General features: G+C 44.9%; 2 protein-coding genes across 3 annotated transcripts in view; one reads left to right on the forward strand and one right to left on the reverse strand.

Annotated features, from left to right (window-relative positions):
- Positions 1 to 88: 88 nt before the first annotated feature.
- On the reverse strand, positions 89 to 1,081 carry LOC143323577 (P2Y purinoceptor 3-like). The gene has a single exon (XM_076735498.1). The coding sequence runs from the start codon at positions 1,079 to 1,081 to the stop codon at positions 89 to 91; it is 993 nt and encodes a 330-aa protein (XP_076591613.1).
- Positions 1,082 to 1,535: 454 nt separating this feature from the next.
- The window catches only part of schip1 (schwannomin interacting protein 1), a 191,277-nt gene continuing 176,137 nt past the window's right edge, over positions 1,536 to 16,675 (forward strand). Inside the window, exons 1-5 of one of the 2 annotated variants that reach the window (XM_076735488.1) lie at positions 1,536 to 1,669; positions 1,913 to 2,006; positions 8,828 to 8,895; positions 9,176 to 9,262; positions 10,948 to 11,089. In XM_076735488.1, the coding sequence (XP_076591603.1) occupies positions 1,647 to 1,669; positions 1,913 to 2,006; positions 8,828 to 8,895; positions 9,176 to 9,262; positions 10,948 to 11,089 (414 nt within the window). In that variant the 5' untranslated portion in view covers positions 1,536 to 1,646. The remainder of the gene's footprint in view (positions 1,670 to 1,912; positions 2,007 to 8,827; positions 8,896 to 9,175; positions 9,263 to 10,947; positions 11,090 to 16,675) is intronic. The other variant, XM_076735489.1, reaches the window with a different exon arrangement.

Genomic DNA, 16,675 nt, shown 5'->3' on the forward strand with positions numbered 1-16,675 from the left:
TAAACACAGCTTGTAGACAGTGTTGGTGCACTTCTAGCGTTACTGCAGCCCACGGACTCGTGATGAAAGTCACTCTGATGGATGCTCTTTACCCTCCGGACCTGTTCGTGCCACCCACGTCCACCAGACACACGCTGGGCTGCACTCTCATCTTCCTCCTCCACAGCCAGGCCCTTAACTTCTGGCGGTGGCGACCAGAGCCCCAAAAGTAGAGCAGAGGATTGGCGCAACAGTTCAGGCTGACCACAGGCTTCCACACCTTGAAGGAGATTATGACCGTGTTCACAAGAGCACAGTCTTCGGGCATGTAGACCCTCACAAACAAGTAGACGGTCCGAGCAACGTGATAAGGCACAAAACACACCACGAACAGGAGGCACACGACGAAGAGGGTGTACAGGGTCTTGCTGCGCATGTAAGCTTTCCTGCAATAACAGATTCTGTCCGCGGCCCTGCAATAAAGCGCCTTCATCATGGAGCAGTAACAGGTGACGATGACGAGGAATGGGATCAGAAATCCCACTACGACTAGAAACAGTCCATATGGGAAGTAAACTTTAAAATGCCCCGGGCTCGTCATTTCAAAGCACACTGTCACGTTGTCGATCACACCGGTGCGCGCAAAAACCAGTGTCGGAAAAACCTCCGCTGAGGCCAGGGTCCAAACGGAGCCTGACACTAAGAGGGCCAGTTTTTTGCTCCTGAAGCGCACAGCGGCGATGGGGAAGCACACTCCGAGGAACCGGTGCACGCTGATGCAGGTGAGAAACATCATGCTGCAGTGGAGGCTGACTAAAAAGAAGAATCTGACGCATTTGCAGATGATGTTGCCGAACGGCCACAGGCCGTCCATAGCGTTGCTGATGATGAGAGGGGGTAAGGCCAGCACGTAGAACAGATCCGTCATGGCGAGGTTGGTCATGTAGATGACCGTGCTGCTCCAGCGGCGCGTCCCACAGCACACGCACCACAGCAGGGCGCCGTTCAAGCTCAAGCCCAGCAGAAACACGAGGCTGTAGCACACAGGCAGGAGGATCCTTTGGTAGTAGCTGGTCACTGGACAGATGTGGAAGTGCTCCATTCAAAAGAACAGCTCAGGTGGAGGGCCCCTAGTCACTTAAATCTTCACTAAAAAGCAGCTCTCTTCACACCTCACCTGTCTGCAGCTCACCTGACCGCCTTGAAAGGATGACGTGTGCTTTGTAAAAAACACCAAATGCAGTTGTTTGTTCAACTTGTGCGCCCCTGCTGTTGCCAGCCCACACCTGTGCGATGCAAACCATTAACGCCATATCTAGGATATGCGCAAACAGATAGACTGGCACACCGTGTGGCATTTCAAACGCCTGGCATAATAGGCTGAGATAGAAACTGTAGTATGCGATTACCCTTCCCCAGAGAGGCGTGTGCAGAATAATTAACTCTGTGATTAAGACCGATTGCCAAGTTAAACGACACAGTCAACACACGCGCGGTGGGCGCTGTATGGAAAAAGAAGGGAGGAAAAAAAAAAAAACGCACGCAAGCTCAGCGTCCCATTGGCTGCGAGAATTCTCCCAAGTCTGGTCTCTCTCCGGCTGCTCCCGACTCAAAGTGTTCACTTCATCTCTGTCTGACCGCGGAGAGAGGGAGAGAGGGAGCTCTTCATGCTGAGGAACGGCACGTACAGGTTAGTGTCACATCCAGCCACTGATCCCGGTCATGCATGCATGGCAACAGTGTTTATTTGTGATGACTGAGAAGCTCCAACACGGGCTGCTTCGACATGCACTGATGAGTGATAAAAATCTTGCACAACCGCACTCTCTGCAGCCGCGCAGAGATGAGTACAGGCTGTTCACACGCTGAGAGCTCATAGCGTATTGCACATTTGGAGAGTTTTTGTGTCTTAACTTGAGCGGTGTCCTTCCAGAAGCATGTACCAGGGAGAGGAGGCGAGGCTGCGCAGCGGGGGTCTGGCTGTGGCTCGGGAGAGGAAACACCTTGCTCTGTGCATTAATAACCAGGTAAGAGGCATTCATATGGAAGGGCAATGGGCGGTGAATTGCATATATTTCTCTGCCTCTGTTGCTAATGGATGATTGGCATCCTCTCTGTTGGTGAGGGACCGTTTTAGCAATGATGTAATTCACTTTCTGATCTTTTTTAGCAGCAGTGAGTTGATGCTGCTCAGAAGCAAAGACTTTCTTAAAGCAGAAAAGAAGCTCATAGACAGTCCAAACAACAAATTCAAAGCGATTCTCTGCAATATGACAACAGTGATTCAACTATTCCCCAGTGGTTTAGCAGCTGGAGAGGCATCAGAAGCATCAGCACCTTGGACAGTGAAACCTACTGTACTACCATTTACAAAACTAAATGTCTCCCCCCTCCATACCGTAACTGCTTTAGATTTTTTACTCCCCTTATTCACCCATTCAGAGTGGCACAGTTGGCTGAATTCAATGTGGTCTGGGAAATTGCTTTTTCATGATGGCTTGAGGCAACTTAAAGGTTTTTGTCATGGCAGCAGCCGAAAAGGTCTCATTAATACTACACATCGTATCTCCCGCTTTAAATGACTTCATTATCAGCATAGTCAGGGCATAGCTTAAACGGCACGCCCAGTCCTCCCCAAGTTGGAGACCAGAGCTCATGTTTGGGCAATAACATGCCTTCCAAAGTCAGTTGGTTTGTGGAGAGCGTTTGTCGTACTTGGCTCAGTTTTGGTAGAATCGCCTTGAACAGAAGTGCATGATGTTTCCTGCGTGTGCTCGGTTGAGTGTAGGTGCACAAATTCACCTGGTTGTATTGTGCCTCTGAATATTTAATGCCAGTGATGTCGTGTTGCACATTCTCAGCGGCTGGGGATATTGAGCGCGTGAGCTCTGAAAGCACTGTTCCATCACAGCTTTCGACTCACTCTGCAATATATTATGATGGTGCAAGCCCCCCCATCTCCTGCGCACACACACATATACACGGTACTCTCATTCATTGCATGTTCCCCTACACTTTCTCATTTTGACTCCAGATTTATTCCAATCCGTTTCCACTGCACCACCTGACTGCCGCCTTCCAAAAAATGACATTTTCCAAATTGGTCCATCTTAACTCTGTGAGACTCTGTCAGAGGAGGTTCATACGAGACTGCCGAGGAGGACACGAAGAAGCCTGGTGAAGGACTAATCAGTAATTGGTGTGTGAAATATGAGTGAGGATGAAAATGCAGGTTATTGGATGTGGAGGCTGCTCCACTCGCTGTGTCTGTGTGAGTGATTCAGATTTATTGTTGAGGCGTGAACCCCCTGAGAAACACATTAATCTATCCAGCTATTACCCCATAATCAATGGGACAGCTGGATTTTACGGCCACGGGCCCATGTTGTTAACCATTTTACACGGAGCTTATTTAAACAGCGTGCCAAACGGGGGGTCATGTTTAATGGGGTTAAGCATGAAATACACAGTACAGGTGACATTGTTGACACAGCACTTGCAGCTTGAATCTTGAAATCATTCATCAGTATCATGCATGAAGCCTCTTGCTGCTCCTAATTCAGTGAACATGCAGAGAAAATGTCCCGCTGTCACCTTTTTTAATTGAAACAACTGGTGTTTGCAGCATAATCCAACATGCGCAAGTGTCAGTCACACCCTGTATCACAGCACAGGGCAGCATCAGGACACCAGCACAAGCCGTGGGAGTCGGACACAGATACAGGCGCGCTGTAATATATAGCGGGATGTACATAGTGGGAGTCTAGTGCCAGGGAAGGGTGTCATATTTCAGAAGTGCATTATCATCTTCCCCCTCTAGTGGGACGGAGCTGTGCTGAGTGCTGTTTGCTCCAGCTCCCTCAAACGCTCCGCAATTGAGTCGTAATAACTTGCGCATGGAGCGAGATGAGCCTGCACACTGACAGAGAGGTGTCTCCTGCTTCACCACGGTCATATGACGGAGAGATATATATATCCTATATCCTGTGTGTGTGTGTGTGTGTGCATGCATGCCCTGGGACGCTCTGGTTCAATGCCACAGAAAAAATAAAATGTGCTTTAAAAGAAAAAAAAAATTCAAAATACATCAACTCCTCCAAAACATAAACAGAGATGCATGGATGGATACACACACACGCAGAGAAGTCTGTCCTTGTGAGGACCCTCACTGATTCATTGCACTCCCTAGTCCCTTAGCCTAACCTTAACTATCACAACTATATTGCATAAACCTAATCCTAATCTAACCCTTAAAACCAAGTCTGAAACCTCAAAGAGCTCTTTGAAGTATTGCCTGAACGCGAGGTCCGGCCAAAATGTCCTCACTTTCTAAAAATGTGCCCACTCCCAACGTCTAACACTCATTGGCTCTCACAAGGATAGCTGTACACGTACAGACACTCGCACACACACACACACACACACACACACACACACACACACACACACACACACTACTCCTGCCAGTTTTGTAGTCATTTCCATCCCATCCCATTACCACGTCTTGGAAGGCTGGTTTGGTCTAAATGAGTGAGCTTAGTCTTTGATCACTGAAAGAAGCCCCTTCACCGATGATGGGCGTGTGTGTGAGTGTGTGTGTGTGAGTCTGTGAATATGCTCTCAGTCCCTCACCATATGTTAACCACAGCAGCTCCCTATTGGCTGATAGTAGCAGGGGGAATATACCCAAGCGCTCCATTTGGCATTTTGATAGACTATGGTCATTTTCTCACTCCCAGACCTCCTTCGTCTCCACTAGTCACACCTCACCCCACCTTCACATTTCTTGGGATGCCTTTCTCTTCCGCTTCTTCTTCTCTCCTTTTTAGAATACACATGTGACCTCCTCTTCCATCGCATTCAGGTTTACCCGCCTTTTATTTCTACCTCTACACCCCTTGGAGATTTTGTCCAGTTGCTATTAATATCTCTCGGCTAATTTGACACCCCGCTCTCCCCCTGACCCCGCAAAACAGCAGACTAATTTATACCAGTGTTTTCCAAACCTCTATTAGAGCACGCACCCCTTATTTAGCATGATTTCCATCCAACCACCTGACAGAGCCGGCTCCATGAAAAGAGCCAAAGTGCTCATGATATATATCCTTCCTAAATTTGCTCCCCCATTTTAAAACATAACTAGGAAATAGACACAAGAACCTTAAAGATGCCACCTTAAGTCTTGTTGAGCGTCACCATTTGTTCCATTTTCCAGATGAAACCGTGAATGGACATAAAGATCAAACGTGACTGCAAGTGCAAGCCTACAGTTTACGCTTTTAAACTGGTCTTCTAGGAGAGCCGTTTCTTTTGAATCAGACCTATAAAACCTGCGCATGACTAAAAGAAATGGGTCTGTCTGGATTGATAAACTGCTTATGTGAAATATTATATGTGAAATTAACCATACATCTGTATGTGCGCATGGTTCAAGCCTCCTTGGTGTCGCTGTTTCTTATCTGTGCCCCTTAGGTCAGTTTACATCCCCTGCTCCTGCCTGGTATTGATGGCTGTGTAACTGCAGCAGCCTGTGTGCACATAAAGGCCCGTACACGCTGTTATCTGATCGGCATGAAACTGCTTTCTCACCGCAGCTCTTAGTCAATAAAAGTTTATCATTTTGATTCTTCGTTAGTTTACGCCTCCAAACCTGAGAGTCGTTTTCTTTCTTTCATTGTTACTCCCCTCTCTGCTCGAATAGGATCTGAGGGTTTGGGCAAAATTGCATGATTGCATCCATTTCCCTCAGTAGAAAATACTTGATTTACCGCACAGCCATAACAGTAAGGGAAAATAGCATTTCAAATCCTGTAATCACATGAGCACATCAGTAACACCTACATCTCTCGGCGGGCTCTTTCTTTACTCAGGCAAAAGAGTAAATGTTGACTTCCATATTAATCCCTGCACGCACCGCGCATGTAAATTGATTTCCGTTGTTGCGATTAACGAGCATCTCTACTGGCACAGCTCCTCTCCTGATTGGACATTTCCCCGGGCTGATCGGCAAGTGGAGCTGCGGCTGAGAAGCCAATAGTCTGATGCGGATGTTACAGTGGATCACCACGCTGCAATCAAACCCTCTGAGATCAGATTGATGTGCATGTGTGTGTGTGCATTTACATGTGACTGTGTGCATGCAGGCGTGTTTGATCTCTCAGTGCACCACTCAGGTGTGGGCTCATGTGCTTGTATGTGTGTGGGAGTTTATCTCATTGAGAGACCACGCTAGTCTGAAGGGCACAAAGAGCTGCCCAGCTCTCACACACTCAAGGGAATAAGCTCTTGTCTTTCTGTGTGTGCGTGTGTGCTAGTGCGAACACTCAGCTATGCCTGCCATCGATCTCTGTGATAGAACTAGGACTCTGAGAAATTATGATTTTAATAACTCATAAATTAAAGGGCAGCAGGGTCTGCTACGTGCTGTTGTTTTCTCTCGCCCCGTCCTTCCTCTTTTCCTTCCTTCTCTCATTTTTCAGTGGCATAATGCTTATTACTGTCTACCTTCGCCTTCCCTAGCCTCTCAGTCTATTGATTGCCCTCATTTTGATACTGAAAATAATGTGATTAAGCTGTTTACATGCTCAGCAGAAGAGGGTTCTGTTAATATCCCTGTTTGCATGCAATCATGTGTTCAGCTATTGATTTAATAGATTGTCATGTTCCCTATATGCTTCAAGTAATGCGTTTCTCCTGTCGTCAGCCGCGGTTGTGTCGCTCCCTTGGTATTTCTATTGCTCTCATATAACTTTAGTACATTTTCTCTGGTCCAGAGACCCAAGACATTATAGTTGGTTGTAAACACAAAAAAGATAGGAGCTGTAAAAAATGAGTAAACAATGATAGCAGCTGCAAAAAAAATAAAAACACACAGGGGACATTAATTGGGCTTTAAAGGGTCCTCCTCCTGGAAATTTGCTTTCTGGTGATTTTTTTTCATGCACCATTTTGTGATGTTTCTGCATAAGTTTATGGTGGAAATGTCTTCATGTCCAGGAAAACACAAAATTCAGATGCTGTGGATTTATAGGCTGCATATGTAAATTCGAATTGATGAAATTCAGTGTTGTCAGCAAATCACATGCTGCCATTCTTTTGACTGTGGACATCTGCTGCGTAGCTGATGCTAAATTAGCTGCTGCTAACTTAATTAGCTAGCAAGCTTTAATTGGACAAGCCAAATTACTTGAGTATTAGTTGACAAACTAGCAATAACTCGAAAAATAAACTCGAATAGCGTCACTTAAAAGCTAATTAGCTGCCGTCACGACTCACAGCTTACTTGGTTTTGAGACTTTTTGAGAAAAAATGTTCTGATATTGGTCCTCTTCCCACTTTTCCCTTCACCGTAGCAGCCTAGCAGCTTCCCTTCACTCCTTTTTATGTCAGACTGCAGCCCTTGCTTTTGAGGTCGCGTTATAGTGGTCTGTCAAAATAAAAGCCCTCCGCTACTTTCATGTTTTTATTTGTGCATTTGTTCAAAATACTGAGGGGGGCATGTCCCCTTCCCGCTGAAATCTACGCCTGTGTTAACACAAGATACATCAAGCAAGTGTGGCAAGGAATAGCAGAAATTCCTAATTAGACATTTACTGTGATAGTCCATGTTTTAATTATAGCATTAATGCTCAGCAAGTAGAAAATTGGTTATTATTATGTCAATAAGAAGTATTACTGTGGCTTTAAATTAGACATTTCAGCACTCCTCCTATTTCTATGTTTCAGCATATTAAACGCTTGTCTTTAAAAATGGATTTTAATGCCATATATTCATTTTCACTCCCAAATTAAACGCCACCATTGTCATTCGTCATGGATTCTTATTTTAGCCTGAACATCTGGATGGAGTCTGCAGTTAATACAGCCCAACACTTGTTGATACAGTTATATTTTAAGCACTTATTGGCCTTTTGCCTGGCATCCTGAACACTTAATCCCATCTAGCTTCACTGAGCAAGAACATTCAGAACTGTTGCAGTAATGCATCAACAGTGCACATTGTCTAAATTTACACAACATGAGCTTAGATGCGGGTAGCATACAGCGGGTTCATCACAGCTTTTTCCTTGAAAACAGCTGCCTAATGCAATCAAAATAGTAAAGTCGTGGCACATGAAACCAAAACAATCATCTGAAAGACACTAAAAGCTTAGAGCTGAGGGGAACTGCTGGGTTGAATGAATTCTCTGTGCCTTCATCATCTTTTTCATTGCACACTATAGTCGTTTGAACATGTATGGTGCTGGACTGTGAGCTGAACATATCCATACACCCTTGATGAAAACACAAGCGCATGAACACAAACAGGAACAAATACTCACAGCTTGCCCCCTGCTCACAGAGAGATGAGTGAATACTAGAGCTGGAGAGGAGCGGCTTTGCTGCTTTGGGAGCGCATCCATCTGTCTGGTCCCATTGAGCTTCATGGCAGCGGCCCCAGAGCTGCCAAAGATCAGCCTCACCTCCTGACCTGCAGTCGGTGGCTGGCTGGCTGGCACTTGCGGAGCACACGCATGCTGTTATGCATTAGTAATAACCTACACACACACAGTTGTTTTGTTTTTTTTTCTCCACCGCCATCTATTTATGATTATTTATGCATATGTTAACAGACCCAGCCACTCTTAAGGTTAGTAAACAGATAACAGAAAGAAAAAAAGAGCGGTTTTCCTCTGTTTTGGCTTAGTTATGCAGCTATGTCAGACAGACAGTGGGTGGCAGTTACACATACAGGAAAAGCTGCAGATTTATTACTGTATCTTATCCAAGCACAGCTCCTTCGGTGTCATATCCGTGGTGTAGAGATTTAAAAACCTTGTTGACTTATTTGGTGCTTTTCTCTGTGCAGGAAGAAGTGAAAAGGTGTCATCGCTACTGCAACCACAGTGGAGGGCAAGCAGCTCCCAAGGTGGAGAGGTAAGACGCACGACACTGCAGTGTCCCAACTGCTACATGAAAAAATCCTCATATTTCACAGACAGCACCCAATCTACAACGTGGACAGCATGCTGTAATGTAAAGCCCTCTTTCTATCATGCAAGACCCCTATTCTGCCAAGGCCAAGGACTCTTAGACCGAACCTCTACCTTGACATCCTCTCAAATGTACAGTTGGAGCTACAAATACTGTTCTTTTTTTTTTTGTTGTTTCTCAGGTCATATTTCTGTTTATCTGTCTTTTCTTGTTATTACCATAGGAGCCGTACTCGTAGGAGTGAGGAAGAGGATGACAATAGTCCTCATCGTCATGAGCAACAGCAGCACCTGGAATTCAAGGCTATTGTGTGAGTGTCAACTTTGGCTTATTTTTTGTTCATCTGTATGGTTTTTGCTTTTATGGCTCCTTTCTTCAAACGTCCAAATGCAACTGCAACTTGACTGGTTGAGGTGCTAATTCCTGTTTTTTAGGGGGGTGTTTTTTCAAAATATATCTTTGTTTTCTTCATTTTTAATCAATTTCACATTAAGCATCGTCCATGTTCCCAATGAGCTTAAATGTACATTGTGTTGTTGTGTGTCAGAGATCAGTTTGTGTGGCTTTAATTCAATCTTCCCTCTGATAAGGTTTGGAGTTGGGGTCAGAGGGCGCTTTTGAGTTCATGAACCCTCGTAGGCTGCCGTCTAACTCCATCTTACTTAAACATTGGTCCACGCTTTTAGAGGCGTAATAGGGAGGGACCACTCTCGCCTCAGGCTTTCACTCCCTTGAAAATCAAGGATTGAGAAGAGAAAGCCAATGTTTCTGCGTAGAGTTAACATGATTGGGGTGTAGAAAGGTGAGATGGGTAGGAAAAAAAACTGGCAGTGGAACAGGAAGCATGGAGTAAAAGGGGGTGGAGAGATAACAGGGGCAAAAAGAGAATAAAAGTGGAGAAAATAGGTAGGGATGGAGGAAGAAAGAGGGGGAGGTATTGGGTTTGGAGGCAGGAGTTATGGCTTAATTCAGTTTGTTCCATTTGGCTCAGTTGTCTCTCTGCTCCAGTGGAGGTGAATGTGTTTCTCCATTGGGTAATTGATCCTCCACTCCATCCTGGACCTCGGCGTTGGGGTGACTACAGGGATGAAAGAGAGTGGAAAATGAGAGACAAGAGAGAGAGAAATCTCTGGGGGTAGAGAACAGGGGTGAGGAAGTGTGTGTGTTCGTGGGGGGAAAATAAGCAACATTGAGTGAAAGTATTGGGAAAAAATGTTTGAGAAGAAGAGAGATGAGATATGGCCAATGGTGACATCATTTATCAACCTGTGTTTCTTTAACAGTAATGAGGCCAGTGAGTTATTCTACAATACAAAATGATATATGTATATCTGCCACATGTATTTCCCACCAATTTTCTTTTGAAAAATGGGTATATTTGATCTATCATAGCAAGAACAGTTTTTTACTTGTGTAAATTGAAATTTTTATGCTCAGCATTTAACAACATAGACTACTAGAGTCTACTTGATCATTTAACAAGACCATGTTGTTTATGTTATGGCCAACAGTTTGAATTATTTTAACTTCATATCAGTTTGATGTTACGGATGGCTCTGCATAGACACTACAGTACCCATGAGCCTTAGCCACCATTGCAATGGAGAAAAAGCCAGGGAGAGCTGCGAGCCAGTGCCAGAGCTAAACACTGTACTAAACTTACTGAATTTATCCAAAATTCACCCAGAATCTGTCGTGGAAATGCTCTTTGCACACAGGCTTTTTAACCCTTTTTTTTTTTCTTTTTTCTTTTTTGATCAAATAGCCAGATAATCTTCACAGTTTCTCGTCTCTTACTGATAATCCAACTTGTAGAGTTTCATGCCAATCCAAGTCTGGAAATGCTCCAACACCTAACAGTCTGTTCTACACAAGAAATGACTTTTACTTCTAAAAAAACCTAGAAGATTAGTCCTCCCACATGGCAGCTCTGCACCTTTGGTTATGAGATGTGGATGTCACTGACAGACGTTCTTTGTCCACTTCTGTTCCCAGGATCCAGCGGGCCTGGCGTGCAAGCACGTCCCGCAGGGAGAGCTGGCAGGGACGAGGCAAGAACCGCACCAGCCATCATCAGGGTGAGACGGTGCCTTCTGAGAGCCTCCAGGACCCTGTGATGACCACCAATATTTCTACGGTAAGACTGCATTAAGAAAATGAAACACAACATGAGAATGAGGCAGGTGGCGAGAGCTCCAGGCATCTTTAAGTTATCAGCGGTGATCTGTTGATTCTGCAGTGGGTGGAAAAGAACTAGGGGAGTGGATGCTTTGATAGATAAACTAATAAAGAAGAGAACGAAGGAGGGAACGAGGGAGGGGTGTTTACCTCTAATGTCATCTGGGGGACTGCGGGGGTCGGTATTGTTGGAGGTGGATGGGATGCCAGCTGGCGTTGTGCCCAGACCTGTAATTAGCCGTTAATTAGGTAAATTTTCAAAGCTGGTTGATTGATTAATGAAGTGCCTCTGCCCTTGTCCTCCCTCGTCTCACCCTCCCCACCACTCCCTCACCCTTTCCTCCTCCCGGGGGAGCGCAGGGGGAGAGTTAAACGGTGCTCACAGGGCATGGCAGCCAAACAAAAAGCCAGAGAAAAAAAAAACATGACTGTATAAGCAGCAGATAAACAGTGAGAAGTGAAACAGGGAGAAAGAAGCAAAGTCGGGAAGGGGAAAGGCGGAGGCAGCGATAAGGAGATGAATGCGGCGATGTGAAAATATGCCTTTAGATCGCTGCAACTTCTAAGTGACAGACGAGGACACATAGACACAAACACACACACACACACACGCACAGTCTGCTCTGCTGCTTTCTCAGTCTCTCGCAGTGTAGTAATCACAGTGAGACGCACAAGCTGCCCGCGCACGCCTGCCCACGCTCTGTGCACAGAGACTCAGCACAGAAATCTATGATGTCATGTCTGCATGCTCACCAGTGTGTGTGTGGGATGCATTTTTTCCCACTCTCTGCTGAAGCGGTGCTGGAGGAAAAAAACGATTCCCTGAGCAAACAGATGGGCTGGTGTCCTGGTGTGTGTGTGTGTGTGTGTGTGTGTGTGTGTGTGTGTGTGTGCGCGCTTTGTTTTTAGGTTGTTTGTTCTGCTTGAAAGAGTTTGTTGTTCATTAGCACAACAGCAAATGTCTTCCTAATTAGAAAGTTACTGTAACTTAAGAATCAAGATTAAACCCCCACCCTCCCACCCGACTTCATCTCCTTTCATGCATCATATCCACCACCCATCCACTCCCTTCAATGCAGTGCTGACGTGGTAGGTGGGTGTGCTGTGCCCTCCTACACCACCTTTAGCAGGGTGGCATTTATCACCACCTGTGGGAGTATAACTACGTCCATGTGGTCAAAACACATTTGAAGTGCTTTACTCGAGTATTTTCATTTCGTGCTACTTTACACAGCTGCTCCGAGGAAATGTTGGAGCTACAGCTGCAGTTACTTGTTACTTTACAAATTTTACATACAAAACATATGATGACCTTCTAAAATATGACACGCGGTTGTGACAGTTTCAGTGCACTTTGCTTATAATGAGAACTTTCTGCAAATTTTCCATGCAGGACGGTTTCTTGTAATGATGCAGTTTTTCTGCTGCAGTATTGCGACGTTTAGGAAAAGATCTGAAAACCCGTTCCACCACTCATCAACACACAGGTGATTCGCTGCAGCATTGCTCTGCAAGGTGCACGCAGATTCATATCTGGTTATGTATAAGCAGGTATGTGCTGAATCCCCGTGGCCACAGGTGATTATACTTGCTAGTAGCTTCCTTGGCCCCTCGGTCCTCAACAATATTAAGTACATAAAAAACAAACAAACTACACATAGATTATAGATAAGTACAAATGAGAAAGTCAAATCTAATATTTCCCCAAAAAACAGTTCTTCTGAGATTAAACAGACATTTTTAGAAAGTAGCACTGCTGGACAAGAACTGCTGTTTTTCACTCCGGCTCCTGTAACTTCTCCACTCCCTTGCATCACCCCTCTTGCCTCCACCTCTCAGGCTTTTTTTTTTTTTTTTCTTATGTCGCCTTTTCTCTTGCTCTCTTCGTCTGTCCTCATTCACACCGTATCACTCTCCTGTGGCTGTTGTGCTCTGTGAAGGACAGACATTCATCAGTGTAAGGCGAGGGCGCCGCATTATATTTGTGCGTGCTCAGGTGTGTGTGGGTGTTCATGTGAGCTCGTGTGGGCTTGAAGGACCTTGCTGCTGGCCTGTAGGGGAGTGGGGGGAAGGTTCAAACATACTGTACTTCATGCATATTTCATGGACCTCCAATATTGAACACTACACACAAAGACACACACACTGAGGCATATGTAAGCACACACTGAGGGTTTTTTCCCTAATTTGCTCAACTTAGAAACAACATAGAAATCCATCCTCTATCCACGCTCTCACTCTCATAACACCTCCCAGAATTCAGCTCTTTGACTTTATATCAATGTCGGTGTCTTTTTGTGTGTGTCTCCCATATGTTGAAGTTGTCCAGCTATGGTGGGCTGCTGTAACACTAGACCCAAATGCATTATTTATACACAGAGGGGCCAGGCCCTACATGTCCTGCTCTGGTCATGCCTGATAGTAAATCAATAGGTCTGACTGTTCTGAACACACTGCTGCTGTGTGTTGGCTGATCTGCGGGGGCTGCTGTGTAGATGATTATGTAAGATGTTGAGTGAGGGGTTGTTCCAAAATATAAAGTAACAACATGGGCAGTATGTGAGCATCTGAAAGCCGCAACATCTCAACAGCAATGATTATAAGCACTATAAAATCCCCTCAGCTATGCCATTATCTGATATGAAACACTAAAATACTCGATTAAAGGAATTGTGTCATATGTGACATGACATACTCTGTGCTTATTCACGAGTTAGATGAGAAGATGGATGCCACTTTCATGTCTGTCCATTGAAAATGGAGCTACAGCCAGGACACGGTTAGCTTATCTTGGCATAAAGACTAGAAGTGTAAAAAGGCTGACTCTGTCGAATGGTATTGTTATATCTTGTTTGTTTGACGCATACAGAAATCAAAATGACAGTCTGCGGTTGTGCAGTTCCTGGAGTCTCCAGTATTTACCTGCCTACCACACAGTGAAGGCAACACTCTTCCAGTTTATTCTCACCTATTCAACCTTGTATCTCCATATATATATGGTATCGATCTTCTCGTCTAACTCTCCATCTAAATCCCTTTAATACAACTTAAAATACTAACATCCAACAAAATGTTCAAGGCAAAATGCTGAGGGCAGTACTCATAGTGGTGCAAGCCATGTTTCTAAGTTACCTCCAGGCCAAACTTAACATTCTGCATGTCCACTTATTCGGGCGAATTTGAAAAAGATACCCAATAACTGATTGGCTGCAGTTTGGAATACAGATGAGGTCTTGGACACAGCAGAGAGCTTAGACCTGTGAAGTCTCACAAACAAAGATCTGCAAGCTGCAGTGGACCCAAGGTGGATTTCAGTGGTGATTCTTTTCTAGCATCAGTGTAGATTATTGTTATGCAGCTTCCACATTTAGCTTTGAAACTCTCCTCTTTTGTAGTGTGATGTGAATGTGTGCCGATGGGCGCATTTGCATGTGAGCATCCGTACGCGCTGACTTTGCTTCTTCAGTGGATCCCCATGATTCACAGCTGAGTGTGACCCTCTGGGAGGGTTTGGTGAGTTTTATTCGGAGACACAAACCCGTGATCAAAGCTAAAGTGTTGAGATGAGAATGGAAATGAAATGCCTCAGTGCTGTGCCTGTCATTACAAAGAAACTAATACTGCTGCCGGGCTGCCTGATCACTAACAAAATGATTTCAGTGATGGATCGTTAAAAGAAGAGGACTGTCAGTAGAAGTGAGGAAAAAGAGAGAGAGAGAGAGAACTGAGAGCGAAATAAATATAAAAACCCATTACATCATCTATGCTTGGGCTGTGCTGCTACAACTCTGTGTGTGTGTGGCTGTGTTTGTTTGCTAACACTATTTGTGGACATTGATCTGCTCCCTTCTCTGTAACATGTTTGCACTTTTCCCCCCTTCTTTTTCTGGGGCTCAGCTCAGGCAGAGGGAAAGTGTTAGTGTAAGCACTCCTGCAGCCTGCGTGGGAGATCATTCTCTCATCTCTCACCGCCAAGAATCTCACAAAGCGAAGTGACGGCTCCATCCGTGCCTCCACCTCTACCCCCCCCTTAATCCCTTTTTCCCACCCTCACTCTATGTCATCCCTCGCTTTCCCTCCCACTACCTCTTGATGCATGTACACACATCACCGTTCACAGACACACACCGCTTCCCCCCGTTTCTGCAGACAGATGCTAACAGATTACTTGTTTTATTGGTGTCAGTTGGTGTCTCATTTGAAATGAATTTATATACCTCTGCCCCGGAGTTGACATCGATCGGGCTTAACTCATTTAATAACCATGACATTTGCCTATTAGCTTATTTACTGTCAAAACAGGCCCAGGCTCAGCTGGCTTCCTGAGAGATGGTGACTCTCGCATTTGTATGCATTAGGGAAGAAAACGCGATTGCTTGTGCAAAATATAAACTCGGAGAGGAAAATTCAATTCAAGTATACACACAGACATGTCCTCTCACATACTAAAGTTAACACCCCTCATGTATAAATGCACATTCAGTGTATACAGTACATTCCCAAATAGCAGCCAAGGTCCTTATTTAACTCTGCTGCTCAAGCTTGTATTAGAAAAATTGGGATAATTAGGAGTTAAGGCCTGTGCTGCTTTTTCCTGGTAGTGCAAACTCAACAATTTCATGATCAGTGTTTCCCCGTTGTCTTGATGAATCAAGGATAATAAACATTTACTTAGAGCTAAATCCATCAGTACAAGCACAGAGGCATGACTCAACCTCAGACTGATGGCAAATGTAAAGTTTGGGAAACATTAGCAGAAGCTGAACGAACAGAAAATTAGGAAAATAGATTGTGGTTTAGACTGGTGAGTATGACTGTTGTTCTGAAGGAATTAGAGCTGCGGTCATGTGAGCATTACAGCGTAGGTTATTACAACCCCCTTAATGCTTTTTACCCTGCTCGTAGTCGTTCCTGCTCGACAAGCCCACAGCTATTATTTGATACTCTAAAATTATTTTAATAACACCTTTTTATTTGAAAATGTCGGCGGACATAATCCAGCATGCACACAATCTTATACCTAGAAAGTGATGCTCCAAAATAGCCATTGATTTTGTTAAAGCCCATTGGGAAGAGATTTATCATGGCTATGTGGAAGAGAGGAAAAGCGAGGAAAGGAGAGAGCCGATGTCTCCAGGAGGTGTAGGGAGAACGATGAATGGCTAGAAAGCTGAAAGGAGGAGGTGAGCGAACATAGGGAAGATGTGGTGGATTTTGGAGAGATTATGAGGATAATAACTCTGCATTAGACCACCAATGAGCCTCCATTCGTGTGGGTGTGGGATGGAGCGTGTGCGCAGGCGCAGTTACATCTGTCAAAGTGTCCTATTTCTTCTTCATCACTGTCTCCGTCCAAACTGCACCGAAGATTAATGCTGACCATTACGCCTGTTGACCTGCACAGATCCACACACACACACGCACACACGCACACACACACACACACTTTAATGCTCACATCAGCTCATGCACACAAATATAAACACACCAACAGTCTTCAGCGGCACATTAAGAGCATCTTATGACCCCTCCAAAAAAAATCAAT

This window comes from Chaetodon auriga, chromosome 7, assembly GCF_051107435.1.
Source record: "Chaetodon auriga isolate fChaAug3 chromosome 7, fChaAug3.hap1, whole genome shotgun sequence".
NCBI classification, from domain to species: Eukaryota; Metazoa; Chordata; class Actinopteri; order Chaetodontiformes; family Chaetodontidae; genus Chaetodon; species Chaetodon auriga.